At 46.0% G+C, this 17,842-nt stretch overlaps 4 protein-coding genes across 12 annotated transcripts in view; 3 read left to right on the top strand and 1 right to left on the bottom strand.

Annotated features, from left to right (window-relative positions):
• Positions 1-12,751, top strand: part of Sarm (sterile alpha and armadillo motif) — a 39,294-nt gene extending 26,543 nt beyond the window's left edge. For 6 of the 9 annotated variants that reach the window (XM_017244728.3, XM_017244731.2, XM_017244733.3 and 3 more), the window contains 8 exons: positions 734-1,152; positions 2,691-3,081; positions 6,722-8,638; positions 8,702-8,881; positions 8,947-9,116; positions 9,254-9,489; positions 9,877-10,813; positions 12,569-12,751. In XM_017244728.3, the coding sequence (XP_017100217.2) occupies positions 734-1,152; positions 2,691-3,081; positions 6,722-8,638; positions 8,702-8,881; positions 8,947-9,116; positions 9,254-9,489; positions 9,877-10,813; positions 12,569-12,653 (4,335 nt within the window). In that variant the 3' untranslated portion in view covers positions 12,654-12,751. Of the gene's footprint in view, positions 1-733; positions 1,153-2,690; positions 3,082-3,483; positions 3,601-6,033; positions 6,055-6,721; positions 8,639-8,701; positions 8,882-8,946; positions 9,117-9,253; positions 9,490-9,876; positions 10,814-12,213; positions 12,512-12,568 lie in introns of those variants that run through there. The other 3 variants (XM_017244730.3, XM_017244738.2, XM_017244736.3) reach the window with 3 other exon arrangements.
• A 4-nt stretch (positions 12,752-12,755) lies between these two features.
• On the bottom strand, positions 12,756-13,483 carry LOC108127598 (gametocyte-specific factor 1 homolog). The gene is made up of 2 exons (XM_017244745.3): positions 13,238-13,483; positions 12,756-13,181 (listed from the first exon to the last, which is right to left on the bottom strand). The coding sequence occupies exons 1-2, from the start codon at positions 13,427-13,429 to the stop codon at positions 12,915-12,917; spliced, it is 459 nt and encodes a 152-aa protein (XP_017100234.2). The 5' UTR covers positions 13,430-13,483; the 3' UTR covers positions 12,756-12,914.
• A 351-nt stretch (positions 13,484-13,834) lies between these two features.
• fan (farinelli) lies at positions 13,835-14,835 on the top strand. The gene has a single exon (XM_017244744.3). The coding sequence runs from the start codon at positions 13,923-13,925 to the stop codon at positions 14,649-14,651; it is 729 nt and encodes a 242-aa protein (XP_017100233.1). The 5' UTR covers positions 13,835-13,922; the 3' UTR covers positions 14,652-14,835.
• Positions 14,836-14,974: 139 nt separating this feature from the next.
• Positions 14,975-17,830, top strand: Nulp1 (Nuclear localized protein 1). The gene is made up of 6 exons (XM_017244742.3): positions 14,975-15,358; positions 15,417-15,784; positions 15,860-16,726; positions 16,792-17,118; positions 17,179-17,396; positions 17,457-17,830. The coding sequence occupies exons 1-6, from the start codon at positions 15,203-15,205 to the stop codon at positions 17,609-17,611; spliced, it is 2,091 nt and encodes a 696-aa protein (XP_017100231.2). The 5' UTR covers positions 14,975-15,202; the 3' UTR covers positions 17,612-17,830.
• Positions 17,831-17,842: the final 12 nt, after the last annotated feature.

The following is a 17,842-nucleotide window of genomic DNA, read 5'->3' as shown; positions in this document are numbered from 1 at the left end:
CTTTTGAGGCATCTTCGTTGATTTCTTCCCCTTGATCTCAGTCTCTTGATGGCAGACGCCAGAAACCTGGCCAAAATTAGATTTGATTCGTAATGCGCGAACATTTGTCAAAAGTCTGGCGGGTTTTAGCTTATTTTTTCATTTCTGCAACAAAACCATAAATAGAAAACTTGGGTTTTTCCTAGAAAGTTATGAGTGTCAGAGTTCGGAATAAAATAAATATGTTTTTAAGCGAAAATGGTCAAGCTAATTTATAATTTAATAAATCATATTTTAAAGAATCGATACACGGCTAATTAAAGCCTGACGATGAGGCCATCAACAGGTTTACTGACCTAGGGTTAGGGTCAGTGGCTTGAATATCATCATATTCCACCAAAATAAAACTAGAATTTATAAAAATAAAGCTATGGTGAGACAAACCCATTACCAAAATCAATATTTTCTTGCCTAGAATAGTATTTTATTTAATTATCTGGGTATTACGATGGGCAAGGCCATCCATTTTCCAAAACAAATGTCCAATTTGATTTATACTGGCCTGGCCAAGCGCCCCGGTCATAAAAGAGGAATCCAGAGATAGTGCCAGACAGTGTAGAAAATAAAATATATAATATTTGCACATAGCAATGTCTCTGTAGATTTGAGGACTACGCAACGCATTCCACACATTCCTCCGCCTATGAGTCTGTGCCAAAAAATAACCCCAAAACTATCTATATTTATTTATTAGGTTGTCAACAGCAGCAGCAATAGCAGCAGCACCACAACGACGCGGGTGGAGAAGAAATCACAGCGTCTGCACCACCACATAACCTCCTCATCCTCCAGCTCATCTACCTCCTCATCGTCCTCCTCCAGCTCCACCGCCCAGGCCCTGTCCACATCCTCGGAGATGAAGGCGGCAATGGTCAAGCGCGATCTCACAAACATACAAAAGTCCATGTCAGAAATCAACGATCTGGCCATCGAGCGGATCACTGGAGCAGGATCGGGAGCCAACACATCATCCACACAGGCCATTACAGCGCCCAGCACAATGTCCCAGACGACGGCCAGCCGGCTGACGCCCAAACTCACATCGGCCCATCCGTCGATCGACGATCTCAGGGGTCTCAGCAACCAGGACAAGATCACGCAGCTGCAGAAAAAGTGAGTGTCGCAGGGACTTACCCCATTAGTCAGACTTTTTTCGCCAATTTGGAGTGACTTGTCAGAAACTATCTCTCTGCACATTGGCAATCTAGTAGATAGTCATTTCACATGATTTCTTATGTAATTTCACGGTGACTAGAACTCATGAATAACAAGAAAGGAAAGACAACTTCGTGCTAAGCCGAAGCGATATACCCTTCCTGATACACGCTACCCTATTACTATATTTCCGATAGTTCAAATATATGGCAACTATAGCATACATATACTCTTTATGGACCTCTAGAGTGATGGCTATATCTTCCCCTATTCTTATCCGATTCTCAAGCGGAGTACCTTAAACGATTTCTGGATCGATTCGCCACCATTCTGCATCAAAATCCTAAAACAAAATATTTTTTAAATTTTTGTTCCATTTTTCGTGAGGGATCCCTTGAAAATGCGGTTTTTCCCTATAGGGTCCACAGGGACGGCTATATCTTCCCCAATTCTTATCCGATTCTCAAGCGGAGTACCTTAAACGATTTCTGGGTGGATTCTCCACCATTCTGCATCAAAATCCTGAGACTAAATATTTTTTAGATTTTTTGTCCATTTTTCGTGAGGGATCCCTTGAAAATGCGGTTTTCCCCTATAGGGTCCACAGGGATAGCTATATCTTTCCCAATTCTTATCCGATTCTCAAGCGGAGTACCTTAAACGATTTCTGGGTGGATTCTCCACCATTCTGCATCAAAATCCTGAGACAAAATATTTTTCAGATTTTTTGTCCATTTTTCGTGATGGGATCCCTTGAAAATGGGCTTTTTCCCTATAGGGTCCACAGTGATCTCTATATCTTTTCCAATTCTTATCCGATTCTTAAGCAGAGTACCTTAAACGATTTCTGGGTGGATTCTCCACCATTCTGCATCAAAATCCTGAGACAAAATATTTTTTAGATTTTTTGTCCATTTTTCGTGAGGGATCCCCTGAAAATGGGGGTTTCTCCTATATGGTCCACAGGGATCGCTATATCTTTCCCAATTCTTATCCGATTCTCAAGCGGAGCACCTTAAACGATTTCTGGATCGATTCTCCACCATTCTGCATCAAAATCCTGAGACAAAATATATTTTAGATTTTTTGTCCATTTTTCGTGAGGGATCCCTTGAAAATGGGGTTTTCCCCTATAGGGTCCACAGGGATGGCTATATCTTCCCTAGTTCTCATCAGATTCTCAAGCGGAGTACCTTAAACGATTTCTTGATGGATTCTCCACCAAACCGCATCAAAATCCTGAGACAAAATATTTTTCAGATTTTTTGTCTATTTTTCGTGACACAATTTTGAGTAACACCCTCTTCAAGGGTATAAAAATGTCAAAGCTGTGAATAATGATTACACAAATCATGCATTTTATGGTTCACTCAAATTCCAAGAGATAAAATACCTTTGATATGATAATATCCCCATGATTCACATAAAGTGAGGTGTCGAATTTCCAACTGCCTATCAGATATAACATTTTTAAACAATTTCTCCCCCCCATCCAGACTTCGACAATCGTTCGAGAATCTAGATGTCGACGATGACAGCAACGTGATCGTTACCCTGCCGGATGACGACGACTGCCCCACGAACCACTTTGGCAGTGGCCTGGACCTCACCCACCCCACCGCCGCCCAGCTGAGCGCCAGTGGGCTGAGTGGATCGAACAAAACGATCGACACGATCAAATTCCAGGAGAAACGCATGAAGACCGAGTCCAAGACAAAGGTTGTCACCGATGGCTTCAGCTCGGAACAGGCCACCAGCAATTCGGCGGAGATGAAGCGACTCCAGGCCGGAGACATAGATTACCAGGAGAAGAAGGCCACGGCGGCGATGCAGAATCGATTGGAGGTGGACGGAGTCAAAACAGAGGAGAAGGCAGCCATTGTCAAGGTGAGTTTGGAAAGATAGTTATCTCTAAAGGATACAATGTGATACAAAATCAGAGCTAATAACCTGCTGTATAGTCATTGAACCCGCCCCTGAAATTTCCTTGCCCCCCCCAGTAGAGCTTTCCCGTTGAGCTTTAGCAAGGGTGACCACTCGAAAGGGAGGTTACCCCCCCGATACGGGAAGCTTTCGCTAACTGTTAGACCGGGGCACTCCTTTCAGTTGGGAGTTCATCGCGTGCATGTTAAGGTCGCATAAGGGCCACCAGTGCCAAGGCGTTAACCGAACATCAAGAACATTCCTCAGCGGACGACCGAAAGTAAAAGTCTGTCAAGCTGCAAAGTGCCGTCGTTGAAACAAATGAAAATCGATTGTCTGGCGCCAAAAACTAGGCAACACAATTTGCGAAAGTAATGTGAAATGTTTCTCGGCAAGTGCCTGCTCCTTGGGAGCCCCAAACTTGTGCGTAACTATTGCAAATCGAAGAAGGATAAGCCCACCGGAATGTTTCGAAGAGTTCAGGTATACGCCGTCCAATGTTTGTACATCCATCTAGAGCACTTGTTACCCCGGGTTACAGCAAAATTCCTACATATAAAGGGGAACCACTAAGCTCCGACAATAGTTTCGTTTATCTAATCAGGCGTTGGGAAGGGGTTTATTTTATTACATCATTGTTTGTTTTCATGGATAATGTATATTAGCATTAATTATTTTATAATGGCATGATTAAATTTCCTGGCATGTATGCAAATGTCAAGGACAGTAATGGATGGAGTGGGGTTTTGGGGTTTATTACAACAAAGTAGGGGAAAGCAGGCGAAATAGGTCACTGTTTCTTGAAATAAAATTCAAGATCATTTTTAGTAATCCCTTTAAATCATCACATCATTCATCAAAGACAGAAATGCTTACAAACTATTAAAAAAAGAAAAAGAATTAATGCTCACAGCAGGGCATTAATTTAAAAGGCTGCTTGTGCCTGGATCTTGGCCAAAAAAATCGAATAGCAAATAGACCAACAGCCACGCTCCTCCACATGTGCCTCCAACCAGTGCTCTGGCTTGAGAATTAATAAAAAATCCAATAAAAATACTCGGGATGTATTTCATGGATCGTGGTACAATCAAAATGGTCTTAGGACATTTGCGTCAATTGCGAGAATCCCATGGAATGGCACGCACTGCCTGAAATTACTTCCAAGAAGTAAACTGAGAAATTATAGAGATTCCATACTACTTATATAGCCCCATAGCGCTCCCTATTTTTGATTTATTTCCCACGCCCGATTTTACGCTCTGAAATTTTTCGAAAATTGAATATTTGGATGGCAAAAACGAACAAATTGCGGCGCTCTCTTTGTTTTATTTTCGAAATTCTTTTGAATAAAACGACTGGGAGCGATGGGGGGACCTCAGTAGCAGACAGACGATCGTCGCGAGCGTTTCAGACCGATCGAATCATATGTATTTGAATAGATTAGTACAAGTCTTGGCATATATACATATACTGATATACGAATCCGATGATAATCTGTGGCTAGATTAAACGATATCCAAGTAATAAACCAAAACGAGTGACAAAAAGTTGGAAACTTTGTTTACGAAAGTGAAATATTGTCGCAGCTGAAACACAGAGGGTATAGTGACCTTCAAGTCACTTGCTAATCCAACTTAAACTTGACGAAAGTTCAACCACAAACTGTGATGAAATCATTTCGAGAACTAAAGTGACAAATTTTTGAAATTGGAAAATATTGAAAAACCTAACGAGACAGATGGCCTACCGCTTTCGGCGTTATGTGAGCTTTTCCCCGATGTCTTCGTTGAGTTTTTTCGCCCCTCGTCGTCGTTCCATATGCAAATGAGGCTCAACAAGTGCCTGATTCGGTCATAGCATGCCCAGCCAGCCAGCCAGCCAGCCAGCCAGTGTTGTGTTTAGAATCATAGTGTCGTTCCACGAAGTTGTGTCAAGTGCCTTGTTAATTGCCCTTTAACTGTAAAACTATTACAAGCTCTATTTGTCGGTCAGTGTCACCCACAACTACTGACGAAGCGAAACACTCACACAGATACAACACACAGATACAGATACAACTACAAATACCATACACAGATACAATACAGAGAGAGAAAGTATAACGACGTCGACGCAGCCAATTTGTGCGCTATTTTTATGTGAATGAAAATAAATAAATATTAAGTATATAGAGACGGAAAAGCATCTAGACATCTACATACATATATAAACGAGTGCCGAGAACAACGAAATAATCAGCAACTACCGATCCGACTTTGGCATTGAAATACATATTGAAATACCTGACAAAAACAAAAAAAACACCCAGAAACACAGATAGCCATGTCCGCGAACCAGGCGCCTTGGCCCGTCCGCAAGGGCATCTTCCGCTCGAGCGGCCAGTCGGATTTCACGCCCACTCGCTCGCCCAGTCCCATTGTCGAGATGCCGCTCTCTCCGCCTCCGGTGGCCACGCCCCCCTCTGGCAATCGTTTCGGGATCAGCTCGCCTCTGTCACCGCCCCCCCAGCCCATTCAAGTGGTGGCCGGGGCAACTGCAGCCACTACCATGTCCACGGCGTCCGCTGCCAGAATGTCTGGAGCTACTGCCGCCTCGGCCTCTTGTTCCGCCTCCGCCTCCTCCTCTTCTTCATCGTCGTCGTCGTCGTCCTCCTCCTCCAGTTCTAGTTCGCACACAAGAGTACGTAAAAGTTCTAACCCGCCCCTACAGCCAATTAGCAACTGTCCACTGTCGCCACCACCCACCCAACAGCCACAACCACAACAACAGCAGCCTCAGCTGCAACTACTTCCTCCACCACCCACGCCCACGACCACGCCCAACCACAACAGCAACCACTCGACAATTACAACACCAAATCACAACAATAATCACAACTGCAACGGAAATCACATGAAACATGTACGAGAAATCCCCATAGAGGTGGAGCAGAGTAAGGTATAAAGTGGAAGGGAAATCAATTAAAACAAGAAACTATTAAAAATATGATCTTAAATTGTTTGTCTTAGCAAGTGTCCTTTGAAGAGATATTATATTAAACATTCCATACTTGAAATCTAGACATAAGTTAGGAGAAGAAATGGTTAGCTGGCTTACGGGTCGTATGAGTAATTTTTGCAGAAGTAATCAAAGGCTTTTTAACGATCCTCTTCAGAATCCTTTGGGTTGGGAAGTATAATTTAGAAAATATACAAATGTTAGCAATCATTTGCTAACTTCTTATCTTTAAAGGAATTTTTAGTAATATAACTTGGAGTTGCCCAATAAATACCATGTAGTAGTTGGGCTACGGGTCGTATGAGTAATACTTATGGAACTTCTATAGGCCAACCTCTTTCAAATCAAAATAAAAAGCTTTGGCTCTGAATTTTTACCAATCAGTAGGCCTTTCCTAACTGTATTTAGATTTTCTAAGAATTTCCCAATAAATAGTAAATCAAAGCTCCCAAAAAGAACAAAAATCAATAAAATTCTGTTTTCATAGTTTAATACAGCATGTTATAACGCTCGTACTAAAAATTGTTTATCCATCTTAAATTTTGCTAAAAATATATAAACTTTGATATAAAATATATAAAATATTTATATTAAATTTGCCATTCAGGAAGCCCTCTCCCTGCGCACCGGCGACATCACCCAGCAGGCCAGCAACAATGTGGCCGCCTCCAGTATTAGCGTCCAGAGCGACACCTTCTCGGCGGACAAGAAGGCCATCTCGCAGTCCCAACAGTCTCAGACGATGACCTCCAACGGGATCATTAGTCAGAACAAGCACGTCTCATCCGCCTCCCAGTCCAACTACTCCATGACCCACAAGGGCGTCTCCAGCTCCGGCAGCAGCATGATCGCCAGCTCCTCCCAGATGTCTGCCATGAATGGCCAAATGGTCAAGCTCACCGATCTCAAACTGGACGACCTCAAGTCCCTGACTGCCGGCAGCGGCCAGCAGGAGATCGAGCAGACCATCAACAAGTATTCCAACATGCTGACCTCCATCGTGAGTTCGCTGCAGGACGATGAACGGGGCCTGACCCAGCATGTGGCGGGTCAGGAGAAGTCCGAGTACCTGGAGAAGATCAACGAAGTCATCCGGAGAGCCTGGGCTGTGCCCACACATGGCCACGAGCTAGGCTACTCCCTGTGCAACTCGCTCCGGCAAAGCGGGGGGCTGGATTTGCTGATGAAGAACTGCGTGAAGCCCGATCTCCAGTTCTCCTCCGCCCAGCTGCTGGAGCAGTGTCTGACCACCGAGAACCGAAAGCACGTGGTGGACAATGGCCTGGACAAAGTGGTCAATGTCGCCTGCGTCTGCACCAAAAAGTCGAATATGGAGCACTCCCGGGTCGGCACTGGGATCCTGGAGCATCTGTTTAAGCACTCGGAGGGAACCTGCTCCGATGTGATTAGGCTGGGAGGCCTGGATGCCGTGCTCTTCGAGTGCCGAACCAGTGACGTGGAGACCCTGCGTCACTGTGCCAGCGCCCTGGCGAATCTGTCCCTTTACGGCGGGGCCGAGAACCAGGAGGAGATGATCGTCCGCAAGGTGCCAATGTGGCTGTTCCCGCTGGCGTTCCACAACGATGACAACATCAAGTACTACGCCTGCCTGGCCATCGCGGTTCTGGTGGCCAACAAGGAGATCGAGGCGGAGGTGCTGAAGTCCGGCTGCCTGGACCTAGTGGAGCCGTTCGTCACCAGCCACGACCCCTCGGCCTTTGCCCGCTCCAACCTGGCGCATGCTCACGGCCAGAGCAAGCACTGGCTGCAGCGCCTGGTGCCGGTGCTCAGCTCGAATCGCGAGGAGGCCCGCAACCTGGCCGCCTTCCACTTCTGCATGGAGGCAGGCATCAAGCGGGAGCAGGGAAACACAGACATCTTCCGGGAGATCAATGCCATTGAGGCGTTGAAAACAGTGGCCAGCTGCCCCAACGCCATCGCCTCAAAGTTTGCCGCCCAGGCACTGAGATTAATCGGCGAGACAGTGCCCCACAAGCTGTCCCAGCAGGTGCCCCTGTGGTCCGTGGAGGATGTGCAGGAGTGGGTGAAGCAGATCGGTTTCAACGACTACATCGAACAGTTCAAGGAGTCCCAGGTGGACGGTGATTTGCTGCTGAAACTCAACCAGGACAACCTGCGCGACGATATCGGCATTGGCAATGGCATTCTGTTGAAGCGGTTCGAACGCGAACTGCAATGCCTGAAGCGCATGGCAGACTACTCCTCCAAGGACACGGCCAAGATGCACCAGTTCCTGCTCGAGATTGGCGCCGACTACTGCACGTATACCTACGCGATGCTGAACGCCGGCATCGACAAGTGCTCCCTGCCGCATGTTAACGAGGACATGCTGATGACGGAGTGTGGCATCCACAATTCGATCCATCGGTTGCGCATCCTCAATGCGGTCAAGAACCTGGAGAACTCGCTGCCCAGCTCCTCGGAGGAGAACATGGCCAAGACCCTGGACGTGTTTGTTAGCTACAGGCGCTCCAATGGCTCCCAGCTGGCTAGTTTGCTCAAGGTGCGTACCATTTTGGAGTTCTAGAGGAAGGTTTTTAATCCAAAATCTTGGTTCACTCCACAGGTTCATCTTCAGCTGCGAGGTTTCTCCGTGTTCATTGACGTGGAGCGCCTGGAGGCGGGCAAATTCGACAACGGCCTCTTGAACAGTATTCGGCAGGCAAAGAACTTTGTCTTAGTATTAACCCCCGATGCCCTGCACCGCTGCATTAACGACGAGGACTGCAAGGACTGGGTGCACCGCGTGAGTATCCTCCTCCCAAAACACAAGCTGCAGATGGTCTAAACGTTGATTAATTGGAAATACAGGAAATTGTGGCTGCCCTGAACTCGAACTGCAACATCATACCCATCATGGATCAGCAATTCTACTGGCCGGAGGTGGAGACGCTGCCGGAGGACATGCGCAGTGTGGCGCACTTCAACGGAGTTAGCTGGATCCACGACTACCAGGACGCGTGCATCGATAAGCTCGAAAGGTATATTAAGCGACGCATTTAGCCTGGATTAGCCTGGGACTAGGACGATGGACGATAACTCCATTCCCGATAGCCTGTTAACTTTTCTTCAAATGTCATAACAAACTTAAACGATTCCCATTCTTCTGATGCGGCAGATTTTTGCGAGGCGAAAAGAATATCGATCGCATTGCGGCAATGGTGCCCGGCACTCCCGGCTCGGTCTCATACCAAAGAATGCACAGCAACGACTCCGATTATCAAGGCGGCGGCGTCGGAGGAGGAGGGCCGCCAGGCGGATCTGGAGCAGCGTCAGGAGGAGGTGGTGGCGGCGGCGGCGGCGCAGGCAGTGTGGTGGATGGCCTGATGGTGGCGGCCAATGGCAGCGGACAAGGTGGGCCAACGAGTACTTCAACTTCTTCTACCCAACTACCCGGCTCCAACTCAAATCCGAGCTCGAGCTCAGCTGCCAGTCCAGCGTAGAGTGAGCGAAGATAAGCTAATGATTTGCAGAGCTAGCCACCTCGAATATGTTTTTAGGCTTAAGCAGAGATCCTCAGTCACACTCTCTAGTACAACTCTCTCTTTATCCACCCCCTCGCTCTCTTAAGTCCATATACTCCACCCCCATTCACTCAACACCAAACCAAACCGAAACACCCACCCAAACACATCACCCACCCACTACCCATTACTCCTTTACTCTTACCTAATATTAATTATGATTTAATTCTGATTGCCACACACTCAAAATCGCTTCAAAACGCCGACTCACGCGCAGCTAATCACCAGGCAAATAGGTACCGCCAGTCCCCCTCGCCGGCGCGACAACGAGGCAGCACCTCGCAGCTGAGCGGCTATTCCCGGGCCCCGGCGAAGCGCTCCCAAATCCTGCCCCCCTATCGCACACAGCAGGCGGCCATGCTCCACAAGTCGGGAGCAGGATCCGCCTCCATGCAGAACATGACACCGCTGGCGTATCTACCGCCCAGAAGGAGCTCGGCGGCAGGATTGGGAGCCAGTTCGGGCATGGGCAGTGGCTATCGATCGCACAGTGTGGACGGGTTGCTCGACCAGGCAGGCTCCAGCTCAACAACGCCGGACCAAAGGATAGCAGCAGCGGCTGCGATGGTAGCAGCGGGAAGCACAGCTCTGACGAATGCCAGTTCGACGCGCACCCTGCAACCCGAGGAGGAGGAAGCGGAAGCCCACCCTGATCCCGTGACGCGTCGCGACAAGCACACTCTGTCTCCGCCATCTAATGTCCAGCAGCACAGGAAATCCCGCAGCCTGGACCACATCCTCAGCAAGCAAACGCTGGCGGAGCTACTGTCGCCCGGGAGCGAGCCAGTGGACGAGACACAAAGTATGCAGAACCTGGCCATTCCAATCACCCCGCAGCCGCAGCGAAGGGATACTAGTTCCTCCTCGAAGTCACCCTCTCCGGACAGACCACCGCCACCGGCGAGGGAGAGGGTGCCGCGGGAGCGCCAGAGCCCCGAGGGCGTGAGTGCGACGGAGAGTGAGCGGGAGGACCAGACGGATGGGTGCCTCAGGCACGGGAACCAGCAGAGGGCTTCCGCTTCAGTTCACCGAGGCGCCAGCCTGACCAGCAACAAGACCTCCAACTCATCGCTGGGCTCGACCAACAGTGCCGGCGGCAACAATAAGACCATCTTTAATCGTACGATGAAGAAGGTCCGTTCGCTGATGAAAAAGTAAGCCAAATCGACGAAAAAGTCGAAACGTGCGGAGGAGCGAGCTGGACAAGAACTCGCTGTCTCGTCTCGCAGAGTATTCCATCTAGAAATAAAACACACTTTTAAGATCTGGTTTCTAGGTTTTAGCAACTTACAAGTATGCTATGCTACTCCATGCTAACTTTAAGAAATCAGATCTTGAAAATGTACTTCTCGTTACTCGCTCACTAAGTGCCTGCTAACCCGTTACTCGCTGCATTTGTGCCATCTAAAAAGAATCTCACCTGATCATCCAATCATCCAATCCCCAGACCTTGGGCCCCCATCGCATTCCCTTTACTCCATTTGTGCCTCTCTCTCTATCTGTTTTTGTCCTTCAAACTCAAAAGCTCTACTTCTCTGTTTCTCTGGTGATGGTACTTCCCCTGCTATTTATCTCTCGCCACTCGTTGACTCAACTCGTTACGCTACGCATCCACTAAATCGCCTGCGTTGCTCGAAAGCAAAATAAGAACGCCCTACCTCCTTTTTACTTTCTCTAGACAGTCTATTTGCCTTGTGATTAGTTGTTGACTTTGATTATTAATTTTTTACGTAAATGAGTAAGCGAATTTACACCGCAATTGATAAACTAATTTATACAAAAACAAAAAAAAAAAAAACAATTAACGACTGCATAACTACGAAACCTAATTTATAGAAAACAAAACAAAAAACCGACTAATTTAAAAAAGAAAAAAAAACCACCCCACACAAGAAACAAAATTACATTGAAAAACGAAAACAAAAAAATACACTCTATATTTAATATGCTATTTATAAATAATATATACTTAAAATTTTGTAAATTTCTTATCGTTCGTGTTACCGTCCGAAAGCGTAAATTTGAAATTTCAAAATTTGAAATTAATCTGTGTGGCTTGAAACGAAAATATTTAAGTGATATTTAAATTATAATCGAAATTTATTTAATTCAAAGTTTTTACAACTACAAAATGCTGTACAAAACCTAATTTTTAGCGCAGGAGTTTTTAAGGCATATTTTTTATTGATTTTTGCAATATATTTAATATTTAATATTTAAATAGTGCCTAAAGTTTGAAAAAAAAAAACGAAAATCGCAAAAAAACAAAAACAAAGGAACAACAAATAAAATATTAAATCGAAAAAATTAAATAGAAATGTGTATTATTGTCCCTTTGGTCCTTTGCCCTGCTTTATCAGCCCATCAATTCCATCATCTGCATGTCCTTATTGCATACCTTATTGTTTTGTTATGTGTTATGATTGTTACCTTGTTCCATAACTGAACTTATGTTTGTGCCGCTAATGGAATTCAATTTGTATATTTTTTTTGATCAATTTCTTTTCTTCCCTCTCTATATCTTTCTCTCTGTCTGGCCGGACTCTATTTGTAGACCATAAAAGCGATATTGGCTAACGCAATCCGTTATAACTGTTGTTATCGTTGTGCCTGTTGTACTACACCCCGCCCACAAACCAACCACTCGACCACCACCCTCAAAGTCGATCGAATCGACCTTGAACACCCATCATCGCACCCGCCAACTCACCAGAGGTGATCCAGCATCCGCTGTCTCGACAACCCAACCAACATTCATTCTAATTTATTTGCGAAATAGAAGAAAACAGAAATTCACAAAAAGTATCAGCAATGCGAATACCAATAAACGTGTATATAATTTCATAAAACCTAATATGTGCTGTTAAAAATGTATTAAATTAAATCCTTCCCCCTTAAACCTTAAACAGCAACGAACTGGAGGACGATGAATTGTCGGGAATAATCCTAGCCAAAGCCACTTCTCCCAATGCAGGCCGCATGATATTTTGGTAATGGAACGCCAAATCCTCATCCTCAATCCAATCAACCTATCGAATTTGTGTAAATATAAAAAAAACGACCGAATAAAAACGAACGAATTGAAAAATCAAGTACTTTGGTTGATTAATTATGGTTAATGTACCAATATGTTTATTATTTGTTAATGGTATTGTCAAGTGAGGTATGACAAGTTCGTGGATAAGCGGCAATGGGTTTCTGCAAATGTTGTGCAATTTGCTGGATTATAGTAATCGAGTAATACTTCCATATCGTCTAAAACTTGTTATTCTCGATGAAACGGCGGCGTTCCTGCTCCCGAAATTGACGACGGGCGGACGGTGAAGCACCCTGCGGGTTCCTTATTACGAACGACTCTCGACAGTGATCTTCAGGATTGTAGGTAGGAGCCGGTGGTTCTGCGTCCCAATCCTCCGCCGACTCAACGAAAAACTTTCCAGTTGATGGCCCAGGTAGAGGGAGCTTATCGGGAGTCGTATATCGCACGAAGTATGCACGATCCGGACAACTCTCCACGTGGTGCTAAAAGGACTTTTAATGTTAATGTACTGTGTACATATGTATATACGAACTCTTACCTGCAGTGTGTCGCTGCTGAACAAATGGGTATTGTTGAAGGGGCAACGCACCATTTTCGAACCCGGATGATTTTTGGCGCAGCGTATCAAATGCAAGGCAAACCGTTCCGGCATCAAACGATGAAGAGGATCGTACGGACAAGCAATGCATTTGTCCTGTCTTTTATCGGCCACAGTTAACTTCTTAGACATTATTGAAAAAAAAACTTAAAAACAAAAAAAAATGCAACAGAAAAAAAACGAGATGTATCCACCTCAATAACTTCCGTTGAAATGAATCAAAATGTGACTGTCACTTACAAAATGGAGAAAAAAAGCACGCTATGTTCCATCGAAAATTTTCGACTTGGACGGTTTCGCATATCGATGAAATTCATCGAAATATCGGGGGCTCTAAATTATTAAAATTTGGGAATTTTCATTCGCAGTTCCAAATATAAAAATTTACAATTATTGGAAAAAAAAATATTTTACTCAGATCTTAGTTTGCCCCGCCAACTCAAAAAATGGTGGAGGTTAGAAGTAAGCCATGAGTCTGGAGTCACTGTCACCTTTCGCAGTCGAGTCAGAGGTTCTAGATTTATTCTTTCAATCCAAATCATTTCTCGTTCGGATCCCCACCCATTCGCATCGTTTTGGAGTCTCAACAAAAAAAAAAAAGAAGAAAATCCTGAATTTGGTTGTGATGAATTTCAAACAAGAAATCAAAAACAACTTGGGCATGGGCCCAGAATTGCTGACCCTGGAGCCCAAGGACGCGCTGACTTTCCACGGTCCTTTCAACCGTTCAGTGTGCGAGAAGCTGGTCATCACTAATCCCAGCAAGACGGCTATGGTAGTGTTCAAGATGAAGACTACCTCGCCGAGGCAGTTCTTCGTGCGTCCCAATATCGGATTGCTGGGGCCCAACGGATCGGTCTCTGTGGACATCTTCATGCAGCCAACCATGGTGGAACCGGGACTGAAGCCGCACAAGTTCATGATCCTGGCGGCCACTGCGACATCGGATGTGGTCGATGTGACAGAGTTCTGGAAGAATCAGAAGCCAGAAAACATCTGGGACACGAAGATCAAGTGCGAGCTAGTACCAGGGAAGAATGACGATCAGTACCGCCAGGCCGGCGGTGGCATGTCCGCCTCTCCGCGCAGCGATGTGGAGGCGGAGTACGACGCTCTCGAGGTCAGTGAGCCTGTTGCAAAGCTATTGAAGCAGGTCAACGCGTTGGAGGACGAGCGTATGACCCTCGAGGCAGAGATCAAAGTCATGCGTGAGGGTTCCATAGGAGGAGATCCAGACCAGCAGATGGTGCGCCAGAGCCATTGGGGGCGTCGAGGCGTCTACACCTTCGTCGCCTTCGTTTTCACCGTGCTGGCTGCCATTGTTGGCGCATTTTATGGAAAACATTATTTGTGAATCATTCACAAAATAGCCTTTGGAAATTAAGAAGCCTGTGTTTCGGCCCAAAATTGTACAACAAATTTTAGACAATTGAAAAAAAATGTAATCAGGCTTTCTTCATGTTTTATTTTCATTTTATTCATAATGTGTTATTTAAATATATGTGCATGCATATTTAAAAATCTGAAAAGAAAAACAATTTTTGAGTTATTTCTGGTGGGAGATATACTTATTGAGTTTTGGGGACTGTAAGGAAGAGGAAAATGATTTAATCATAATCAAAAAAACTACAAAATAAAATATAAATCGCTGTGCGATAACAGGAATAAATTTAAAATAAAAACTTTTGGCGCCACCAACTGTCAGGCAGGTGGCAAATTCTTTCCAGACTTTGCAGCACTAGGCTAATTGTCAACGTTGACGCTACCCAACACTGCCGCTCCGAATGGGAAATCCAGCGCAGAACAATACAAATACAGCGTAGAACATCAAATACATACGTATTTCCGCGACGAAAATATATAGGAACAGAGCATAGGGTATCCAGCCGACCACCGGACCACAATATGTCCGCGCGAATGCTAAAGAAGCTCCAAAGGGAGGCCGACAAGCTGGCGCCCCCTCCAGAAGACGAGGACAACGAGGAGCTGTCGGACAATGACGAGTTGGAGGACGACGAAGTCCAACGTGATCGTAAAACGCACCTTAATCCATTCGATTTGGTGGGTAGCATGAGGCCTCCTATTGCCAACTCAACTTAATTTTATACCTTATCCACAGCTCAATCAGCCGGGACTAAGTCTATCGGAAAGTGAGTTCAAGGAGGACGACAATGAAACGGAGCCTCCTTCGGCGGCCCTTGCGAATGCAAGTGCTGCGGCCAAGAAGAAGAAGAAGAAGCGCAAGAAGAAGGTTCGGTCTAGTGGAAATAACATCAGCAGCGAGGACAACAAACGCCAGGACAAGTACTTCGAGAAAGTGGATCCACTGCTGGGCAAGGTGTATGATGCTGTACCCAAGCAGTCGGTGAAACAGGTGGTCACCGCAGGCACTTCGGCTACCAAAAAGTTGCTGGCCGTGGAGGTGCGACACCTAAACCCCCAGAACGAAATGCGTCGTACCTTTGGAAAAAAAGTGGTTAAAGTAGAGTAAGTGACGTCCCAAGAAGCGATAGTAATAGACATAGATTCCAAGAATTTTATTCAAATAATATTTTGTTCCAGAACCAAACGCGGCCGGCAAAAGCCCACATTCAAGTCAACTCATATGGTGACAGCCAAGGAATCCTGGCCGCCGTTGACCAAAAATACCATAACCATGGTATGGATCCCGTCCCTCGAAGCCCCACCAGATTCATCCAAAACGGCCACCGAAAGCAGCGGTGATGTTGAGTGGTTCAGATTCGAACATAGCCAATATTACCAAGGAGTTCAAAACATGTTTTTAGCTGCCCTGGAGCGTATGGATTCAGAGTTCTTGATCACCTTGATAAAACGCTGTCCCTATCACGTGGACTCGTTAATTCAACTGAGCGAAGTGTGCAAGATGACCGAAGACTTTGCTTTAGCCTCGGAGCTCCTAGAGAGAGCCCTACTGCTCTTGGAGTCCTCGCTGCATATCAATTTTAGCCTGACATCGGGCAACTGCCGGCTGGACTACCGCCGCCAGGAGAACCGATCTTTCTTTGTTGTACTTTTTAAACATGCCCAGTACCTGGAAGAGCGCGCCTGCAGTCGCACCGCCTTCGAGATCTCCAAATTGATCCTGAGCTTGCAACCAGACACAGATCCATTAGCTATGATTCTGGTAATTGACTACTACGCGTTGCGCAGCAAGCAGTTTGGATGGTTTGTGGAGTTCTATGAGGAGTACAACGCCGCCAGAAACCTCAATCAGCTGCCCAACATGGCCTACTCGTATGCCTTGGCATTGCACACGTTGCACGGAGCTTGCGATCGTTCCAATGAGGCCTTGCAATACGCTTTGTTGATGTTCCCTGGTGTACTGCGTCCTCTCCTTGACGAAATGTCCGTGCAGACGGACAAGCGGGTGCTAGCTTCTACCTACTTCTTCCCGGATGTCTCTGGCAAGTGAGTATAAGCTTATGTCATTCGATGATTAGTAGATTCTATCTATATCTTATCTCATTCTCCAGTCAATCGCCAGCTTTGCACCAACTGGTGTGCCTGTATGTGTGCCGCGCCCGTGTTGTTTGGCGCCAGAATGAAGTTCTTCCCTGGTTGGAGTCCAATGTGAACATAGTGCTGGATAGGATTGAGAAGAAAGATCCCCTGGTCAACGAGTATAAGGAGAAGCGATCGCTGCGTTATGGAGGAACACCTCCCAGGCCAATCCTACGTCATGTGATATTATCTGACTACAAGGAAAAGGTGCCCTTGGCCGTCTTTGTGGCCAAGGAAAAACAAGCCATCATGACTTACGACCCACTGCCGCCTCTGAACAGCATCAACAGCTATGATCGGTGGGATAAATATGAAATTTAGGGACAGCGTATTTGATAATTTTCCTTAATTATTTTTAGAAAATCATCGAGTAGCAGCCCAACAACGAACACGAACAATTCCGTATCCATGTTTTTCCAGTCGCTCTTGCCCTCGTTTAACATCAACAACTTGGCGGCTGCCCAGCAGCCCCAGGCTGCCGGAGCTGGAGCTGCAGCACTACCTGAAGCCGGCGCAGGCGCCGCCGTACCAGCAGCAGCAATTGAGGAGCTCAGAGCGGCTAACGGTGATGGGGAAGGTTTGCATACCTTTTAAGGATTAAAGCTTTCATAAAATTATTATATTTAAACGAAACTAGGCATACAGCAGTCGCTGACCCTTATGATGGACGCCATGCGAGACTTTCTGCAGAACTTTAGGATTGCGGAGCATCTGCGCTCGCCGGAAACGGCTGCGGCACAGTCCACAAGCAGCACCGACGAAGAGGAGGGCTCCAGCGACTATGTGGACTAGTCTGTTGTCAATTATTTGGAACCTACGCATGCTAGGCGATGTTACGATTGGAACCTTTCGAAGCCACCACCTTTTTGCTATTCCCTTAGCTAAGCGACACCGTCACAAAAATTGATATATATGAAATATTTATATATATACTAGAGAAATTTGAACACTTACAGAACTTATGAACTTATGCATTGAATAAAATTTTCCAGTACAAGCTTTAGATCAAAAGAGACGACGAGC

Source organism: Drosophila bipectinata, chromosome 3L (genome assembly GCF_030179905.1).
Source record: "Drosophila bipectinata strain 14024-0381.07 chromosome 3L, DbipHiC1v2, whole genome shotgun sequence".
NCBI classification, from domain to species: domain Eukaryota; kingdom Metazoa; phylum Arthropoda; class Insecta; order Diptera; family Drosophilidae; genus Drosophila; species Drosophila bipectinata.
Note: the sequence above shows the minus strand (reverse complement) of the source record. Positions and strands in the feature narration are given on the sequence as shown.

What these genes read in the sequence shown, in the direction of transcription:
- fan (XM_017244744.3), top strand. Translation starts at nt 13,923, where the DNA reads ATGAATTTCAAACAAGAAATCAAAAACAACTTGGGCATGGGCCCAGAA.
- Nulp1 (XM_017244742.3), top strand. Translation starts at nt 15,203, where the DNA reads ATGTCCGCGCGAATGCTAAAGAAGCTCCAAAGGGAGGCCGACAAGCTG. An exon ending in TTCCCGGATGTCTCTGGCAA is followed by an intron (nt 16,727 to 16,791) that starts GTGAGTATAAGC and finishes CTCATTCTCCAG; the next exon opens with TCAATCGCCAGCTTTGCACC. An exon ending in AGCATCAACAGCTATGATCG is followed by an intron (nt 17,119 to 17,178) that starts GTGGGATAAATA and finishes AATTATTTTTAG; the next exon opens with AAAATCATCGAGTAGCAGCC.
- LOC108127598 (XM_017244745.3), bottom strand. Translation starts at nt 13,429, where the DNA reads ATGTCTAAGAAGTTAACTGTGGCCGATAAAAGACAGGACAAATGCATT. An exon ending in TCAGCAGCGACACACTGCAG is followed by an intron (nt 13,182 to 13,237) that starts GTAAGAGTTCGT and finishes AAGTCCTTTTAG; the next exon opens with CACCACGTGGAGAGTTGTCC.